Below are 18708 nucleotides of genomic sequence, written 5' to 3'. Positions count from 1 at the left end.
ATTTAGACATTTGTCTTCATTTCACACAGTCTTAAGATGTCACAGTAAGGAAACAAAGAAGAAATGGCTAGACCCTATTTTTGCATACTACTGCAAATAAACCCAGTTCTGTCTTGGGAAATCACTGTCAAGATCAAAAATCTGCTCTCTGCAGATATGTGCTAACACTTGGGTCTCCTCTTGCCCTTCCTGATGACAAGCCAAAGTTAACTTACCTAAAATATCAGTATAAAGGACCTGTTCTAGGTCACCCAGCATTGTTATTATGACATCTTCATCCAGATGTGCAGTCCCTTCACGCAAGCACCCTTCCTCCTCCTCCTCTGCCCAGGTCCTGCTGGGGAAATGGGATGTGCAGGACGCATTTTCATCATCGGATTTTTTGCTCTCCTCATTGTCAGTCTGAAAGCCTTCACCTGTACACCGGTCCCCTGACCTCCTGGATGTCCTGCTTCCAGCAGGTGGTATCCCCTGAAATGCCTGGTTTGTGGTGAATCCAGAGTGGCAGAGCGAGTGCACTGACTGTGAGAATGCCTTGGACAGGGAGCCTCTGCACACAGCTTCTGCATGCCGCTGTTGGTAACTCTGGCTGGACTTGGAGGCGTTTCCAAACCAGTTCTCCCTGTATGAGTGTCGCCTCTTCTCCCCTTCACTGATGAGCGTGAGATTGGTTAGAGACTTCTGCTTCTGAAGACGAGCACACCCTCTTCTAGCCTCCGTGCCTTTAAACACTGACAGTTCAGCAGATCGCTGCATCTTTCTGGCTGGGCTGCACCTCAGTTAGATTTCATATTTCTGAGATGGACAGCAGCTCAATTCCCCTGGGAGCTGCAGGCAGTGCTCCCTGCATCGCTGCACACCCCAGGTAGCACACGCTTGCACTCACAGTGAAAGCACAGCTCCCACATGCACTCTGCACACTGGAAGGGACTAGATAGGCACAGTCATCTTCTTTAAAATTACGCTGCTGTCTCTGCTCAGCCACTCAGTCGGTCACTTTAATCTGCAGTACTTACAGTCATTTTCACTTCAATTTCTCTCAAGCAGAAGAGAGTTGATCAAACACTCTGCTCCAGCACAGAAGTAATCCCAAAAGCCAACTGTGTTTTCCCCTCTCCATCCAATCACCAGTCTCATCGGAGCGGTGGGCCTGCATCTCTTTCTACAGCTGCTGCTTTCTGAAATCCAAAGTAGGCACAAGTACTGTCTCGGGCTTTTCCCTCCCTCTCACCAGCTCATGACTGATCCTAGTGCACAGCTCTTCACTTCAGATGGGCTGACACAGAGCTGCAAGTACAGCCTCCACGTCAGAGCTCAATAAAGAGCCAAAATTAACCACTGAAGCACAAGCCTCCTTACATTTTAGCATTCAACCTGCATTCCCAGATATATGACTCTTCTCTGCTACTGCAGTGAATGCTGCTGGCTGCCATGGCAGCAAACATCCTGGTGAATTAAACCGGAGACACAGAAGCCTCTGCCCAGTTTACAGTGCCACAGGTTTCAAGACACAGCTTCACCTGAATGGGATGCTACAGTAACAGATCTAGCTCATGGTCAAATCCTATTTTTCTCCCCGAAAGGTAAGGATGAACAACTGTTTCTTCATATCACTGTTACTCCCTATGCAGGAAGCTAAAAGCAGACTTGCAAAAGGACCTTCAGTCTTGCAATTTCTGCTCTAAATAAAACAATATAATTTAATATCATAAGACATGGAACACAACAGTATTTGTCTGGTAAAATGGTTCATAAAAGGAAGTATTTAATTTCTTTCTCCTTAGAAAGCTACCCTGTTTGCACGTCTCTAAGATTCAGAGGCTAGTACAGAATTATAAAATCTGTAAAAAAATCATTGTTTCACACTATTCTGAAGAAAACCTATTAATGGAGGAGTGATTTTTTTTAATAAAGCAAATTAGTATTCTGTCAGAACTAAGTTCAGCAATTTTGAATGCTATTTTTAAATTCATTGTCCAGAGAGAAAGAAGACTTACGCTAAAATGTATGTCTTTTCTCACAAAGGAAAAGATGTTAGTCCCAGAAATGGACAGATGAACAAAGAAATACCTGAATTTAATAATAATTTTTTTAGACACAAACTTTTTTATCTAGGGGAAATTAATTTCACAAAACATTATATAGAAATCTACAAATAATAAAACTGCTGTATAAAAATAAACTGCTTTTGTCAGTGTGAAAATATGCTCATCTCAAGTCTCTACCTGAGAAACCGTGACAGAAAAATAACCTTTAAAAATGCCACCCTAAGAATTACAAGCTGTTCACAGATTTCCTGTATGAATAAACAGATGTTAGCAGAAGCCTCAGTGTGTATTTCTTGCCTTTCACTAGTTCAGTTTACAGTTATTGAAGATACACAGGGGAAAATTCTCAGAAATTTCAAAGGAAAGGTACATTTCTTCCTAGATAACTCTCAGAAACATGGAATAACTCTCAGAAACATGGAATGACTCAGAATAAAAAATCAGTAGTCTAAAGTAATGGTGGTTTTCCATATTAGAGCACTGGATTTCTGAGGAAGACATCAATAGGAGGTACCACTCCCATCCCCACCTAGAACACACAGTCAAAGAGCAGACATGAGGAATGGTCTGTCTGCCTGAGTACAAAACTGTCCCAAATATTAAACACCTATCACTTTTTCAGCATGGAAATAAAAGATAAGACTGCTGTGTTTACTCCAGGGTCTGCCAGCTGCAGTGACATACGGGCTCTTGGAAGGGTTTGATGAACGTGCTGGTGCCTGCCTGCAGCACAGCAGGTGTGGTGTGGATGCCAATGGTGTCTCAGAGCTGCTGTGGTGCTGGTGTTGCCACAGAATGCCAGAGCACTGCCTGCACACTCCTGTGTTGGTGTGCACTGACAGTGCCATGTGGCTGTCCCAGCCTGTCTAACACGCCTGATAAAGCTGCGGTTGCTAGAAAGTCCTCACAGGGAGGTACTGACAATAGAAAAATTCAAAAAAAGAAGGACAGTCTCACTCTTCTTGCATTAATTGATTTTATATCCTGAATTTTTACTCAAATAGGTACAGTATTCTCCATTGCTATATTTTGAATTAACAGAAAGGATAATGACTTTTAGCTCATTTGGTCAGAGCACAGTACTAATAATGGCAAGGTTGTGGATCCAATCCCTGTGTGGGCCATTCACTTAAGAGCTGGACTTGATGATCCTTCTGGGTCCCTTTCAAACCAAATCAGACTGTGATTTGGTTCTGTGATGCCAAATTTTTCTTGGTGATTGTCTTGGAATCAAGAGAAAAGGGTCTTTTCCTACCATAAAGAGCAAGTCTCAATCTCTCCCTGATATTTCAAATCCATTAATAACTTCCCCACCTATCCTCTTACACCCCAACACCTGCAGGCAGTGACTTGTCTCCATGGAAAGCTGTAGGCAGAGGTGGACCTGCTCTGCCTCCATGCAGGCTCCCAATGTGCATGGTCACATGCAGCAGTCTGCACTGCAGAGCTGCACTGGCCTCAGGAACCCTTGTGGGCAGGGCACAGCCCTCGTGCCATGCACTGCTCTGCTAGGGAAGCAGTGCATGGCATGGCTGCTCAAGCTCCAACATCAGACCAGATACAAGCTACCAGAACTGGAACAGGTAGAGTCAGTGCTCTTTCTAGCTGGGAGCAGAAAAAGTTATGGCAGGGGATGAAAAATGTTCACCCAATGAGCCACACCAAACCTCCCATATGGTGCTGCCAATAGGTGCCACACTCCCCCAGGCTGGACAGGTCTCTGGCAGTGTCCTGGGCCACCCAGGGAGCCCTCAGGGTCTCTGCTGACCTGTTACTTCTCCCAGTTGAGCCGGTCATTGCAGCCCAGCTTCAGAGCACACAGGTCACAGAGCATCATACTGAAAAGGGAATGACACCTGGACTGTGTGAGAGTCATGTGAGGGTTGCTGACAGCTGCAGCATTCATCTGCCTCACTTTGAAATACACTGAAAACACAGTGAGTGCAGTGCTTTTCTACAGAGGTAGAGAGGCTAATCACACAACCTTCATTCAGCCTTCCTGTGTACAGACATTTTACCACATCTCTTAATTATAAAGTTATATGAACTTTTCTCCCATTAATCCCATTGCCTCACATGGTTGACAGGCCATGGTGATCATTCCCAGATACAACAGATACTTATTTATCTCAGACCAAGTACTCAGTAGAAACAACACTGAATTTATCCTTGTACTTTACCACATCCATCTGCAGGGTGTCATTTGCCAAAACATAAAATTGCAATGTGAAAAATTCTTAGGTTTATTTCTTCAAAAAGAATTTTCTAAAGCTCAGCTCTCCATTTTAAAATGTTTACATATAGCAACCAAAAAATACATCTTTCTGTGGTAAGAAGAAAGTATAGGAGACTAGAGGAGAGCAAATGTCATGACAGCATTATTCCCCAACTACCTTGCAATTCAGTGTGCTCTCCACCCACCAAGCAGGAATATGTTTACATCAAGAACATGTTAGGGAACTTCCTCTATCACAGTCAGTGTAACATACTACTTTATTTTTACAGTCTCTTTCCTAAAAGGAATTATAAAAATTATTTTAAGAACTAATAATCTTTGGGCAATTTTGCTGTCTGATAAGACTTTCTTTGAAGTCTCAGTGGATGGTTTAGAACCCTACAAATGAATTATGAAATAGATATGGAAATGCATAAGATTATGAATCTCTTCAGCTAAGCTTACTTGAAAAAAAAAAACTATTCCTGCATGTATTAATTATTTCTTTCAGAGAACAAAAAATTAAGCACAATAAACATAAAATACTTAAATTTGAATGTTTTTATGCTAATCCTGCCATTGAGATAGCCCTATAACTTTTAAAAGTAGTGTTTCATTTCTGCTTCATTCATCAGATTTTAAAAAATTAGTCAATATTTATAAATTCATGAATAATTACTTAATCAAACACTTTGCATTAAGCTCTTAGAACATGCCAGCACTTGTGAAAGCCAAATGTTATCACTGATTTAATAAAATAATACTTAGTTTACTGACATGTACAGTTTACAATGGATTATTAAGTAATTAACTTCCTGACATCCTTCTCCAATAAACCTGCTGCAGAAGGTGATAAATGTCACAGCTACTTTAAGAAGAAATAGTTGGTAAGAAAGTCTGAAAAACTTGTTCCCAGCCATATCATGAATAACAACAACCAACCTGAGTTACTTTATTAGCCATTATTGCCATTATCATATAATAATCCTGTTTATAAAGGTATATTCCAGTTTTGTAGAAACTGAGTGGATAGATACTGAGTAGTCTCGTTGAGGCAAACGCTATATAAAGTACATGCAAGAAACTGTGTTCATACTTGAATGCAGAATTGTTCCTTATTTAGGGGACTCAGATTCTGTCTGGGATTTTCCGGACAGAGGTCTGCACACCTGTGTGTCACATGAGCAATAAGCCTACCACACACAGAACACACCAGAACTACTCCTCAGGTGTCTCATGCCTACAAACAGGGCTCATTCAGTGGGAGTACGTGTATCACCGGAGCTGTGCACACAGAGGGGATTCAAGGTATGCAGGAAGACTAAAAACTGCTCTAGGTGTACTCTTGTGCTGATCGCCATGTGCACTGTGGAAACACTTGAGGCTGTTCTGGCTGAGCTGTGGAATATTCAAAGGGGGAAAAAAAAAGTAGGAAAAAGTCTGAAGCACTTCAGATCACATCTAGAACAAATTTCCCCCCAGAGACATGGGAACAGATTTAAAATACCTCTACCAAGATGCAGAACTGCTTTTAGGCATAAGCCATGTATACCGGCTTTAGGCATAAGCCCTTTATATATTCACCAAGAGCAACAGATTATTGGTGATAATATAAAAATAAAGAGGGTGTCCAGTTTATGAGGAGAACCACAAGCCACACTTCTGAGTCTATGCCTACACCAGCCTCCTCACCCCCCTTGCCTTCCAGCACTATTCCCTTCTCATGGCTGTGCAGGTAAAACCAAGAAATCACTTGCAAAGCAGTGGGCAGGAAACACGTGGCTTGAGCTCTGACTTTACCTTTCACCAGATCTGAGTTGGAAGACAGGAGAAGCTTTAAAGGTAACCAGCTCCCTTGGAGGAGGAAGACAGAGCAGAAGAGAGCTGAAAACTCCCTCTACAGATTCTTGCTTTACTTTCTACCTTCCCATCACCACTGTTTAGACAGTAGCAAAGGGATGTGAACTGCCTTGCTGGACACAGAAAGCAGAGCCATGAATTTTCACTACTACAGCAAGGAAATTAACTTGGGCTTGACTCCTGAATTACACCAGGAGAATGGTGCCTGGCCAACCACTCCTAAATAATTTTAAGATTATTTTTTTTTACATTCAACTTTTGTCTTTATTGTGGAGAAGTCTTGAGCTAGACAGGCTTAAAGCATCAGTTTAGGTTCAGTTGGCTGATATTGCTCTGAAGTGATTTAGGAGCTCTGATATGAACAACTTGCCTGGTTATGGGAGCAGTAATCTTCAGCCAAGAAGCAATAACAAACAGGATGTGTAAATATTCAGAAAATAGAGAAACAGTTTATACAATATTGGCTAAAATATTCTAATCCTGAGGATGTCAGCCTTAGTTCTAAATATCTGGCACTTTAAAAATAATAATGATCAATGAAGCAGAAACACAATACAGGTGGGACAACACTTTTTGAATGCACTCCTCCAAGCTGTTTAGAGATTTCCACAGATGTTCACTCTTCAGCATTATCCTTACTGATCCTTACCCTTTACAAACATATTGTGCTAGGGTGGTGGCTACTGAGTTTCAAAAGAAGATCAAGATAATATAAAGATGATGTCCACCCACAGCAACAGTTGAAAATTTCAGGAAAAAGGGAATAGCAAAATGAAAGAAAGTAGATTAGTTGCTTAATACCCTGAAAATAAGTGACCAGACCATGGACATTAACCTTCCTATCTCTTTGCTACTACACTAGAGTAATCCCTTGATCGTATCAGAATAAAGATGCTCTTAAGTAAAAGAATTGAACTGTCCTTTCTCATAGGTAATCCATCATGGAATACTCCTCTGAGCAACTATCACAAAAGCTTTTATCCATGCAGATCTAACAACATAATCACCAATGACTTGGTGATAGTTCATTCATGCAGGGAATTAATTATTCAGCAAATATAGTACTTGATCCATTTATTCCTTTTGCTGCTAACAGTTAAATACAGGTGACACACCTCTGCTTTCCTATGTGCACAGCAAATCACTGACCACATTTTCCCAGTGGTTCTGCTTTACAGCCTGTTATGCCAATCAATGGTTAATGCCAGAGTTTAAATAATCAGACTAGGAACATCTCTGGTGTCTAGTTTTCTTTATGTCATATTCTTCTTTTTGATGCTGTTTAGTTTTTGTTCACAACAGTAAAAAGGTCATCAGACATGATATTCTGTTTGATCATTTCAGCACGCATTTAATTGTTTGGGGTTTTTCTAGCTTCTCTCTGGATGATTCCTTGAAGCATCTCTTGATTTATGGAAGTGTTTCAATTAAACTTTTTATATATATTAGACAAAGGAGTCCAATTTCTGAAGTAATTAAAAACAATTTTATATTTTAGCAGGTATGCATTACCTCCAAAGAGGTGATATATTTATCACAGAACCTGGCTGTGCAAATAAAGGGTGTCAGAAGACTTCCAAAGGGACTGAGACAAACCAGGACAAAACCTATTTCAGTAGGAGTCAGCTAAATGTCAAGACAGTCCCCAAAAATCTTGGGCATCTGATTTCCCTTCTGGTGGAGAGATAATTTTAGAATGATGTATCAAATTAGTGCTTTAAGTGAGTTATATCCTGTGTGAGAAGAACTAAGACTCATGACAAATCCATTTAAATGTTGACAATTTGTGGTAAAAGGGCAAAACTGTAGTTAAACCAGTGAGATAGGATATCACCTTTAATTTTTGTAAAATTATAAGATTAAGGATGCTAATGAAAAACAAAACAAAGCAACAGCAAAAATAAACCCTTAAACCCCCAAGTAACAGCTCCTGCAGAGTCCCTTTGGAACAACTTGTACACAACCCTGCAGTGCAGCTCAGTCCTGATGAGAAAGTGAGGTGTGGCACACTTTGCTTTTTGCATGGATAGGCAGAGTCATGGCCAGACCCAATGCTGATGTAACTTAGCATTGTTCAGTTGACTTCAAAGGAGTTATCCCAACATGACTAAAATATCCCATCCCTTCAGCTTTGTAACCTAGTAAGGACTTTAATCCATGTTTACAAGGAATTCCTTGTAACGCAACCTTTAGCAGCTTAGCTCTAGCAGCAGCTTACACATCAGGTACAATAGTAAGGACTTGCATGTTTTCTGAATACAGATTCATTAATAAAAGGAATGTGTATATTACGTAATTTATGTCTCAGTTCTGATGTTATGATTTAATTTGATGTTATTAAATGAGTGTTAAACTTTCTGAAGTCAACTTTCCACTGCTCTCTTGGAACATTCAGTATGATTAAATGAAATAACAATTACTTGAAACCCTAGGTTGTCAAAGTGCAGTTTTAGCAAAATGATAAAGAGGGTATTTGAACAGAAGGAACAAGTTTAAATAGATAACAGTGGATCTGAAGCACTAAATATGCATGACCTAAATTTTCTGTGTATTTAATACCCCTCATGATTGGAGGTCAGAAGTATTATTTCAACCCATCACAAAGCTCCCAGTAAGAAACAGATGTAAATAAAGAAGTTCACAGTCTCTTCCTGACTCATTGTTACTCACCAGATATCTCCTCTAGGCACTGTTTGGCAGTCTTACTAAATGACAAATCCATCTTAGTAGGACTGGTACAGGAGTCAGCAGGTGGTAAAGAGGTACTGTCATTTTCTGAGAGAGTTCTGAAATGAAGCAAGAAGATTGATTATTATTATTTGTCATTCATGTTCATGGAAGAAAGTGCTACTTACAGCTCCATCTAGAATCATATCACTATAGGGTGAAAATATAATTTTTGTCACATTCTTATGCTAGCTTAAAGTCCAGATACACAAATATACAAGCAACTAGGCTTGCTCTCTCTCTCTCTCTCTGCAGAAACATGTTGTAGTTAATTCTGAGATTTTAAGCCTTTTTTTCCCTCACTTTTTTTCTGAAGGATTTGTCAACCAGATCTAATCAGAATTCATTTACATTGGTTAAGTCACATCCCTGCACACACATAAAGGAAATAAAAACTTGTAATTGATGAAATATTAAATGAGAAAGGCCATGTGGGAAAAAGCTTATGCAAGGCTGGATGGAAATTTGGCCCAGATATTTAAATCTATGTGCAGTTTCTTTTGATAATGCCCCTTATAAGACCCTGGGGAATGGGATAATACAAGTTTTCCAATTAACTTTCTACTAAATAGCTCATATTTGCTTTGAGGGTATATTTCTGTGAAAATCAATGATAAATTATCATGGTAACCCCTCACTGAATACAGTTACTTTCTGTTATATGAAAGTAAATAGCAAGAAATACATGAGCATACTGATTATAATAAAAAATATCTCACACACTTATTGCCTCTTCTTACAGAACAGCTGTAGAATCTACTTTGCCCTGGAACTGCTGAACACTGATGTCATTAAACAGCAACATGTGTATAGAGTAAAAGAACACATCTAAAAATATAATAGCCAGTTTTTGAAATAAAATTTTAAAAGATCTTCACTTAGAGCTTGAGCTCTTCCAGCTTTTCTGACATGAATAGCAGTCACCCTTCTGATTTATTGAAAGACAAGTGAAATATTTATATCTTAATTTTAAAGTGTGACATTTATAGTTCTATTTTCAAAATTCAGCATAAAGTGTTTCCAATGACCAACTAAACTTAAAAGAGAAACATTTAACTGTGTGATGTATCTGTATTTTATAAATAAAACTCATAAAAAGTGACTTACCTTAAAATAATTTCATAACAACTTATTTTATGAAATAAATTTCTAGTTAATATTTTCTTTACATTTACTGAATGAATTTTTTCAGTAATTCATAACAATAGATGAGGAAACAGATATCTGCACAAAGAGCAGCACAAGTACTGACATGGTGGAATCTATTGATTAGAATCATCCAGCTCAGAAACAGAAATATAAATTATGCCTGATCAGATGCAATGTTTTCTTACCAATTTCTGTACTTTTGAGATGTTGTAAACAGAGAACTGCTCTATAAAAACTACTTTTGGTTGTTGTCTGTCACACACTACTGGAAACACAAGCTCAGTACATGTTGCAAGGTTAGCTATGTCCTGCCAACCTTGAATGTAGTTTTACATTTGAAGCTTGAGAGGAGAGTCTCTTAAGTAAAGAAAGAGCTCACTCTATCCCTCTGCAGGGAATACACTCTGAAACTCCACAGTCCTGCTTGCTTTCCCAAAGGGCTTTGAATCATTAAAATTTTAATTGTCTGAGGAAACAACAGAAATCTCATGGAGGACTATGGATTTTGCAGCAGCCTAGGTTCTGCTTGCTTGAGACAACAGGTTATTTGTTGATGTAGGATTTTGGGGCTCTTGGGGAACAAGAAGTACCCAGGTACACAATAGGTACCTAAAACTTCAAGTTGCATTGCTGTGGGTCCATTGTGGGTTGTGATACATTGGACCAAGAATATAAATGCCTCTTCTAATTTTTACAAAAAGTGGGAAATTAAATTGTGAGGTTTGTCTTCTATACTTCTGGCTTTAATGTCTTTCAGTGGGATGTATTAATCCTATGAACAACTCAAGTGATTGCTGCAGGACTGGAGATTAAACTCAAAGCAAGTAAACAGCAAATTAAGTGATCTTCTCATTTGCCTTGCACACTGGCCTAAATGAATTATCCTCTATTCTCTACCTACTCACAGCCCACTGCCTTAAAGAGAATGAAATTCTTACATCTCTCTTGATATCAGAAAAAGGGAAAAGTATTTCAGTTTGGTCAAAGCCAGTCCAGTGATATTTCTTCCAGTGCTGTTCATCTACAGTGGAGGTTAATTTAGGCAACCTTCATGAAAACAGGACAATCTGTTTCTATTTCAATCATGGCAATCAAAGAATATCTTTTTCTCCAACCCACTGAGTTACATGCTACCTATTTGTAAGAGTATCAAACTCACTTAACGGGACAAATCCTTCTTTCAGTCAGACCTGCACAAGCTTATTCATTCTGATTAAAATGAGCCTGTACAGGGTAATTAAGAACAGAGTTTGAAACACTACTTAAAAAATGGTCTCTAACACAGTAATTTCCTGTCTCTAAAAAAATAGCAAATCTTAGATAAACATAGATAACATCAAAGATTTGTTTGCTTTTTAGTTGACATTCCAAAAGATATCAGATAAAAATGATGGCATTTTTCCAACAGCTCCCTGAGTTGCAGCTGTCTTGAATGTGTATCACTGTCAGTGTAACAGACTGGCAGGACCACATCTGCAATATGAGCAGTTCGATCACCCATGTTCAAGAACTGTGAGTTAAATTGGGAACAGATGCAAGGAAGGGCTACTAGGATGCTCATGGGGAAGAATAAACCCTTCTGGAAAAAAAAAAAAACAAACCAAAACAAAAAACCAAAAAACCAACAAACACAAAACCAGAAAGAGCTGATTTGGTTTAGCCTCACAAAAGAGAAGGAAGGCAATGGGATTATTCTCTCACATATTTAAAAAGAGCAATCAAAGAGAAGGAAAACATCTTTTTTAGTTAAAGGACTGAATTAATCAAATATGTGTTTATAATGATTTCTTCACTTATTATGCTTCTTCCCATCTCCTCAACTAACACCTCTACAATGGAAACTTTTCTTGCACACATTACTTGAAAATCTATAATGGAAAAATGGGAGGATGTGTCTAAAGACCATGTATTTGTTACAACTAAAACTGGTGAGTGGCAATCTTTAGCACTACCTATGACTGCAAAACTTTGGGAGTGACTGTTGCTTTATTTTCACAGCAGGAATGCAAATAACAGGAATCAATAAAGCACTGCAGTATGACTTCGAGTCCTCACTTTATTGAAGAAAGTATGTTTAGCAGTATAATCTGTTATTAACAAACACAATAAACTGACAGAATGGTTTTTTCTGTAAACTTAGTTTCAACTCCACAATCAGTGACACAGAAGTAGCTTCTGGTCATTAAAACAGGATATCAATATGGCTTCAAGAAAACCTGCGCATGTTATAATTGCAGGATCCTTGAAGAGTAATATAATTTTTTCCCTTAGCCTGTACAAAAACATCCTGAACAGGCATCTGGAATTGAATGTCACTGTACTTCCAGAGATACAACCAGATATATCCTCCTTTCCATCTGTAACTGCTCTGAACCTCCTGCTCACCTTGAGACTATGGCCTAGTCAAACAATTGCATTGATCACCATGTAGTAAAGGAGTTGGGAAGAAAGTTTTAGTAACCAGTAACATGTTTATTTATTACACTGATATATCCTTTTTCTGCCCTATCTGTTGAATACTTTTGTCCTTACAGTATCATAAAGTAATTGAGATCAGAAAGATTGTTCTAGGTGCTGTCTGGTCCAATGACTTTCTTAAAGAGGGTCTGGTCACATTAAGTTGCTCAGAGCCTTGATTTGTTGAAGCCTGGACATGCCCAAGGACAGAGATTCCATAACTTTGTTCCACAGCCTGCACCAAGTGTTTCACCACCTCAAACTAAACCCATATTTTTTTAACTTTCAATCAGCACCTCCGCTGTTTTAACTTGCATCTTTTACCTCTTATCCTTTCACCCTGCATTTCAGAGAAGAGTCTGGCAATATCTTCACTACATCAACAGATTAGGTAGCTGAAGTTGCCAGTTTGTTACTCTGCAGGGACAAAAGAAGTGCCAAACTGGTATTTTTTAGTCCAGCACTGAAAGAATATCTCTGCAAGACTGCAATTCAGACACTGCTGAAACATCTTCCAGATGTTGCTATCATCAAACAGAAACTTAGCTGAAAAATGGAAATTTAAGCAATGCACGACATAGAAGTGTAGCTCGGGATGATGAGTGGTCAGCTAATTCTCTGCAGCAATTTCTATACTTTCAGCATTTTGGGCAGTAAGCAATTCCTGAGCAACGTAGGCCCTGGGATTTGAGAGCTTTAGATTCTGTATCTCGGCCATGGGAAAGAGACTTACTAATCCCCTCCAGTGGTTACTGCAGGAGTTAATAAAATAAAGCTCATGTGCAGTACACGTATCCAGTTACAGCCCAATGTTCTTCTACTGAAATTCAGCAGGATTTCTTTTTTTGTCATTAATGTACCTTTTTCCTCCTATTTGCACTGTAGCCTAGTAAGTGCTAAACTTCTGTTTACTCTTCTGTGCTTGAAATTTAAGCACTACTAGGAAGACAGCTAAATTCTAAGGCCAATTTCAAAACAAGTTTAAGATCTTGGGAAAATGGTACAATTTCCAGTCTCCTACAATTCTGTCTTAAGTAAAAGAATGTGCAATTTTAAGTAGCAGCTGGTGTACTTCAAACAATTATACAGTCTCTTAAACCATCCTACTGTATCTGTCTTATCAAGCTTTCTGGCAAATAAATTACATCTTCTTCAGTCTTACATCAGTGGGACACTGCAGTCAGCTTCAGACGGGACACACCAGGGACTATAAATAGTATATTCACAGCCACTCTTGAAAATAAAGCATCACTTTCTGGCAGAATGGAAGAATTTAAGTGATGCCTGTTTAGATGATCTCAAACACAACTCTGACTGTTGCTGTTAATCTTTGAAGAGAAATTTTAATCCCATATGAATTTTGATGTCAGGTGTTTAGGAGGAATAAAAATACCATGTGATATCAGATAGGGCAAAGCACTAAGACTGCAAAGCTGAATAGTGCAATATCCCACTTGAGAACCTCCCACTAAAACAGTCCATAAATAAAAATATAGACTTCTTGAAAACATGACTATTAATAACTGTTATAGGTTTGCATTACTTACTTAAGGAAAATACACAGCATTCTCAAAAAAACTCCTTGGAATACCTAATTTTCCTCACAGTAATCTACAGTAACATCCTCTTGGTTAACAAAAAATATTTCAAAATACATGGTATTCACAGGTATCAGCAACAAATCAAGAAACGACTAGCTTACTTATGCTTGTGCTAATGGCCTAAATAGATGACACAAGTATATTACAAGATTCTGCAGAACTCTGGATAACTCTGTATTTTTACTAAATTTTATTGAAATTTTTTACAAAGACTGAAGTTCAAACTCACAGAGCCTAGATATTCCTTGTAGCTGGGTAAAAAACCCCTGTTAGTCTAAATGGTAATCATTGTTTACTAACTTATATAAAGCTATTAGAAAGCACACCTGAAAACTCTGTGTATTAATGGTGGTGTCTGCTTTAAAAGCAATTATGTTGAAGAACAAAGAATGTAAGTATAGTGCTCCAGCTCTTGCTCCTTTCCACTTACCATATATCCACAGAAATAAATATGCCGACTTTGAAAATTTGGGTATTTTATCCTTGTTAATATTTATATTTTTCTATTAAATCATTGTGTGGTACTATGAACTCCTCAAGATTTTAAAGAAATTTAGTTACTGTGTATTTTTAGTGAGATTCTGCACTCAGAGAGATACATACTGAAGCAACTTCATCAAAGTCTGTCTTTTGCTCTGAGTTTATGGCATTTTGAGATCAGAAACTGGCTCTGAGAATTTTATTTTCATGTGAGATTCAACTTCAAATACTCCTTTGCTGTTTGTTTGAAGCAAAGAGACAATTATTAATAAGAAATATTACTGGAAGATGCATGCTTCTATCACCCTTTAATATTCAAAATATGCCCTGCTTCAAGGCAAAGCTTAAAACAAAACTAAGACATCTCCATCATGCAATGAAATGGCATCAATATGTAGCAAAATAGCCATTGAGCAGCATACACATCTGAAGGCAAAGCATAGCTCCTTTTTCTCTCTCCTTGTCCATGCACCCTAACACATATGTAGGCTGTCCCATGAACCACCCTAGAAATCCTCTGTATCACTGAGGTTATTCCAGATTGTCACATGCATATTAAGTGTATCCAATGATACATAAAATTGAAACTCCAGAGGCTCCACTGCATATTAGAATAAATATAACCCATACTGAGCCTTTTCTTCCTCCCATATGATTTTCTGAATTTATCAGTCATCCACATTGGTTTTGAAGCTATGTTTAGTTGTGTGTAATGATTTATATACTTCCTCAGAGACTACTTCATCACCTCTTTAATCTTTAGCCAAGATTATCCAGAGTACTACTCACTAAGAAAAACTGGCAGTATATTTTGTTTAATAATGTATTTGTCATTTTATCAGATGTTAAATTTACCCACAACTGTAGCTAAAACCCTCCAACAGCTCACAACTGGAAACATTCAAATCAGCCTGTCAATCTTTCCACACATTTTCTGTCTCCTGAGTTGTACAACAATGAATCTCCCAGCTTCTCTTCCACTGCTCTATCATACAGCAAAATAAATTTGGAGAAATGTTGATACATTCAACTGTTCGTTCTTCTTTTTCAGAGCCTTGGCCCTCTGAAGAGTTACTATTGCCTGTAAAAATTTAACTGTCTGCAGGGAGTTTATCTACACCTATTTAATGTAGAAAACTAAACAGGAAAAGAACTGCAAACAGCAACTTTTTCTGTCTACACAAACTGTTGAAATATTTTTGAATGCTGGTAGAAGTTTGTATATGTTTTTTCTTCAAATATCCACCAGTAGTGTTACATATTCTGAAAACATCAGGAATTTATGTTATTTATGTTATGATCTTTTAAAAGAATGGTGAGTTCTAAGCAAATATTATCGAATATCAGCAAATAGATGATGAGGTTCTTTGAATGCAAACAAGAATATTCACACTAGAAACCTGACTCAGCCGTGACCTTTCAAAAGCAGCACAGAGAATGTACCACATAATCTGTATTTCTAATCAAAACATAGTAAATATTTGCAGTGGATTGCTTTTGTACAAGGTAAAGACTCAGAGTTCTTGTAAGAAATTGTTCATAGAGTAACATTAATTAAAAAATAATATTAGAAAAAATTGGCATGATGTTGCGACAGAAACTGGGGGATAACAGCATGATCCACCATTACTTTATCCATTTTAGCTCTCTTGCCTAATTGGAAGCACAAACCCCAATTTTCTCCATGACCTTACCTATAAATGAAAGGAGCTACCGTGGCAGTGTTGGGGTGGCTGTATTGCTGTTGCTGAGGGAGCTGGACTACACCATTTCCTGTGCCTTGGCCACTGCCTGCAGCCATTGAGGCGCTGACGGAGGATCCTGGAGTGAGAGCAGCACTTGGTTCTTTCCCTTCAGAAGAAGCAAGACCAGAGGAAGGAGAAGCCTTCTCACTAAGCTGAGATTTTGGTGTTGACTGGGACTGGTTTCCTTTTGTAGTCCTCAGTTTTTCAACCTCCTTACTCCCTGTGCATGCGGAGGAAGTGCTCTGCTTTGCTGTTGGCACCTTTGATCCAGGTTTTGGGATACCACTAGAAGACGAAATTAAACTTTCTTTCTTGGCTGCTGTTGTCTTGCTTCCCTTTGGGATTAAGCTTGCAATTTTTGAGCTCTTCTTTGTAGATGATTCAATGACCTGATCCTTCTCTTCCTTGACTGCTTTCTCAGTGCAAACTTTGTTTTTGTCCCTGTTCTTTTCCTCTTTGTCCTTTGGCTGTAGCAAAGACTTTTTATTGCTGAGATTTTTGCTGCCAGCTTTTGGAGGGGTTAACTTGGGTGATACTTTGGGACTGCTACTTGTGGAGCCGCCGCTGTTCACCCCACCACTTAAGACATCCATTTCACTACACTCTGAAAAGTTGTCATCCTCTCTCCCGCTGTCACTGGGTCCTGAGCTCAGTGACAAAGGAGGTCTCAGAGCAGTCCTAGCATTAACCAGCTTGAATTTTTCCAGCATAGATTTTTGTCCAGATGAAGGGGGCTTCACACCTTCAGAAGGGGGTGGCTTGAGCCTGTCTGAAGTAGGAGTAGGGGAGGTTGCAGGACTGGGCTGCTTCACAGACAGCATGGTAGAGGTCGCACTGTGTTTGACATTCATGGATTTGCTGCGCCAAGGCTTGCTGGCACTTGGAGAGGGTATGGCAGAGACCTGCTGCTGCCCGGTGCTGGTGGGATGCTGCACATTTCCATTCATGCCTGAAGAGGGGTGAGGGCCTTTTGGTGAATCTGCTTAAAAAACAGAAAAAAGCCATAGTGGAATAGTTACTCTCCCACCTCATAGTTACTCTCTCATCACCCTCTCTCATGCTTGAGGGTGATGTCATATTCCCTGGCATTTAAGACACATTTATATGTGATCTAAAATAAACATAATTTATATGTGCATGGAACATGAAGGATGCTAATATAATATGCCTTTCTTCCCTCCATTATCACGGTGTTTGATATTTCTACTATTCCAAGAAAGCCTCAGAAACACCTTCCTTACAACAATTTCATTATGCCAATCAAGCCTTCCAAGTTAAGATTTTATTTTTTAATCTTTTTATGTTTTATTTTTCCAATCACTTGTTCATAACAAAACACTGAAGGAAAAATAAAGAATGCTACAATTATGTCAGAAAACCAGACCTGGACAAAGAGGAGTCTGATGTTTAGTGAAAGCAAAATATGTGCTAGAAAGCTAAGGTTTTGGGCAAGAGGAGAAGGACTTAGTAATACTGAAATCAAATGCATAAAATCAATAGTCATAAAAGCGAAAAAGGCTGGTGACAATACATTTTTTAGTTTTAAGTACTGTTAACAATATTTAGCAGCTCACTTCCGGAACTTATCCCAGTACACTTTCAAAGGTAGGAAAAAAAATTATCAACAATTTCACCAGTGTCAGTACTTGAAAGTTACAGTGATACATCATGCGCATGGGAACAGCAATGATAGTTGGTTTGGCTCTGAACTCAGGCAGGCAAAGAAGGCTCTGCCACATTCACTACATTTTCATCATCCATGAACTTCAGTGGATCTTTGGAATGAATGAGAACAAGGCCGTGCGGTGGTTTGACAGGAAATATGTTTTCTGGGATGCTGTGGTTAGGCCAATGGGTGCTCAGATTTTAATATTGGCACCTAATGTGGCCATTGGGACATTGGTTCCGCCTCTGAGAACACGGGGTTAAAGCAGGGCTCTCCCCTGGGAGGCTCTCTTGGGTTCCGGTCAGGGAAAGGTTCAGAGCTCCCCTGCCCGGCTGCGGGCTGGGCGGGGCAGGGGCAGCCATGCGGCCGGGTGAGAGAGAGAGAGAGAGAGACACCGGGAGCCGTCGGGCAGCCCCCCCTGAGAGACACAGAGAGAGAGAGAGAGAGCTGGTGCCTGGGACTGTTACCGTGAAACTTGATAAACATGGGCCTGTGCCGGCAGCACGGCTGGGAAGGAGAAGAAGGGGGGGGGGGTGCAGCCGGACGCTTGTAGGAGCTTTTAACCCCTTTTCAGACAATGAAAACTTTACAGAACATTAACCTTTCCTAGAAGAGAGATAGAGTGGAAGATGAAGAAGGAAATGGGCAAGTGAGAGATGTTGGAAGAATAGAGAAGAATCTTAGTGGGAAGAGATGATGGAGTAGCTTATGCTGGACTCTTTTTGTACAGCCATGGACAGAACCATGCTCCTTGTGATAC

At 39.2% G+C, this 18708-nt stretch overlaps 1 protein-coding gene and 1 long non-coding RNA gene across 10 annotated transcripts in view; one reads left to right on the top strand and one right to left on the bottom strand.

Annotated features, from left to right (window-relative positions):
• NAV3 (neuron navigator 3) overlaps window positions 1–18708 on the bottom strand; it is a 509813-nt gene that overhangs the window by 112404 nt on the left and 378701 nt on the right. For 7 of the 9 annotated variants that reach the window (XM_036400276.2, XM_036400277.2, XM_036400271.2 and 4 more), the window contains 2 exons: window positions 16232–17264; window positions 8794–8909 (listed from right to left, as the gene is read on the bottom strand). In XM_036400276.2, coding sequence (XP_036256169.1) covers window positions 8794–8909; window positions 16232–17264 — 1149 coding nt within the window. Of the gene's footprint in view, window positions 1–215; window positions 1229–8793; window positions 8910–16231; window positions 17265–18708 lie in introns of those variants that run through there. The other 2 variants (XM_036400272.2, XM_036400279.2) reach the window with 2 other exon arrangements.
• Window positions 1389–16599, top strand: LOC118697558 (uncharacterized). Its single transcript, XR_004981779.1, has 2 exons — window positions 1389–1583; window positions 15589–16599. It is a non-coding gene; the product is annotated as an uncharacterized LOC118697558 (long non-coding RNA).

Source organism: Molothrus ater, chromosome 5 (genome assembly GCF_012460135.2).
Source record: "Molothrus ater isolate BHLD 08-10-18 breed brown headed cowbird chromosome 5, BPBGC_Mater_1.1, whole genome shotgun sequence".
NCBI classification, from domain to species: domain Eukaryota; kingdom Metazoa; phylum Chordata; class Aves; order Passeriformes; family Icteridae; genus Molothrus; species Molothrus ater.
This window is presented reverse-complemented; position numbering and strand designations above follow the sequence as displayed.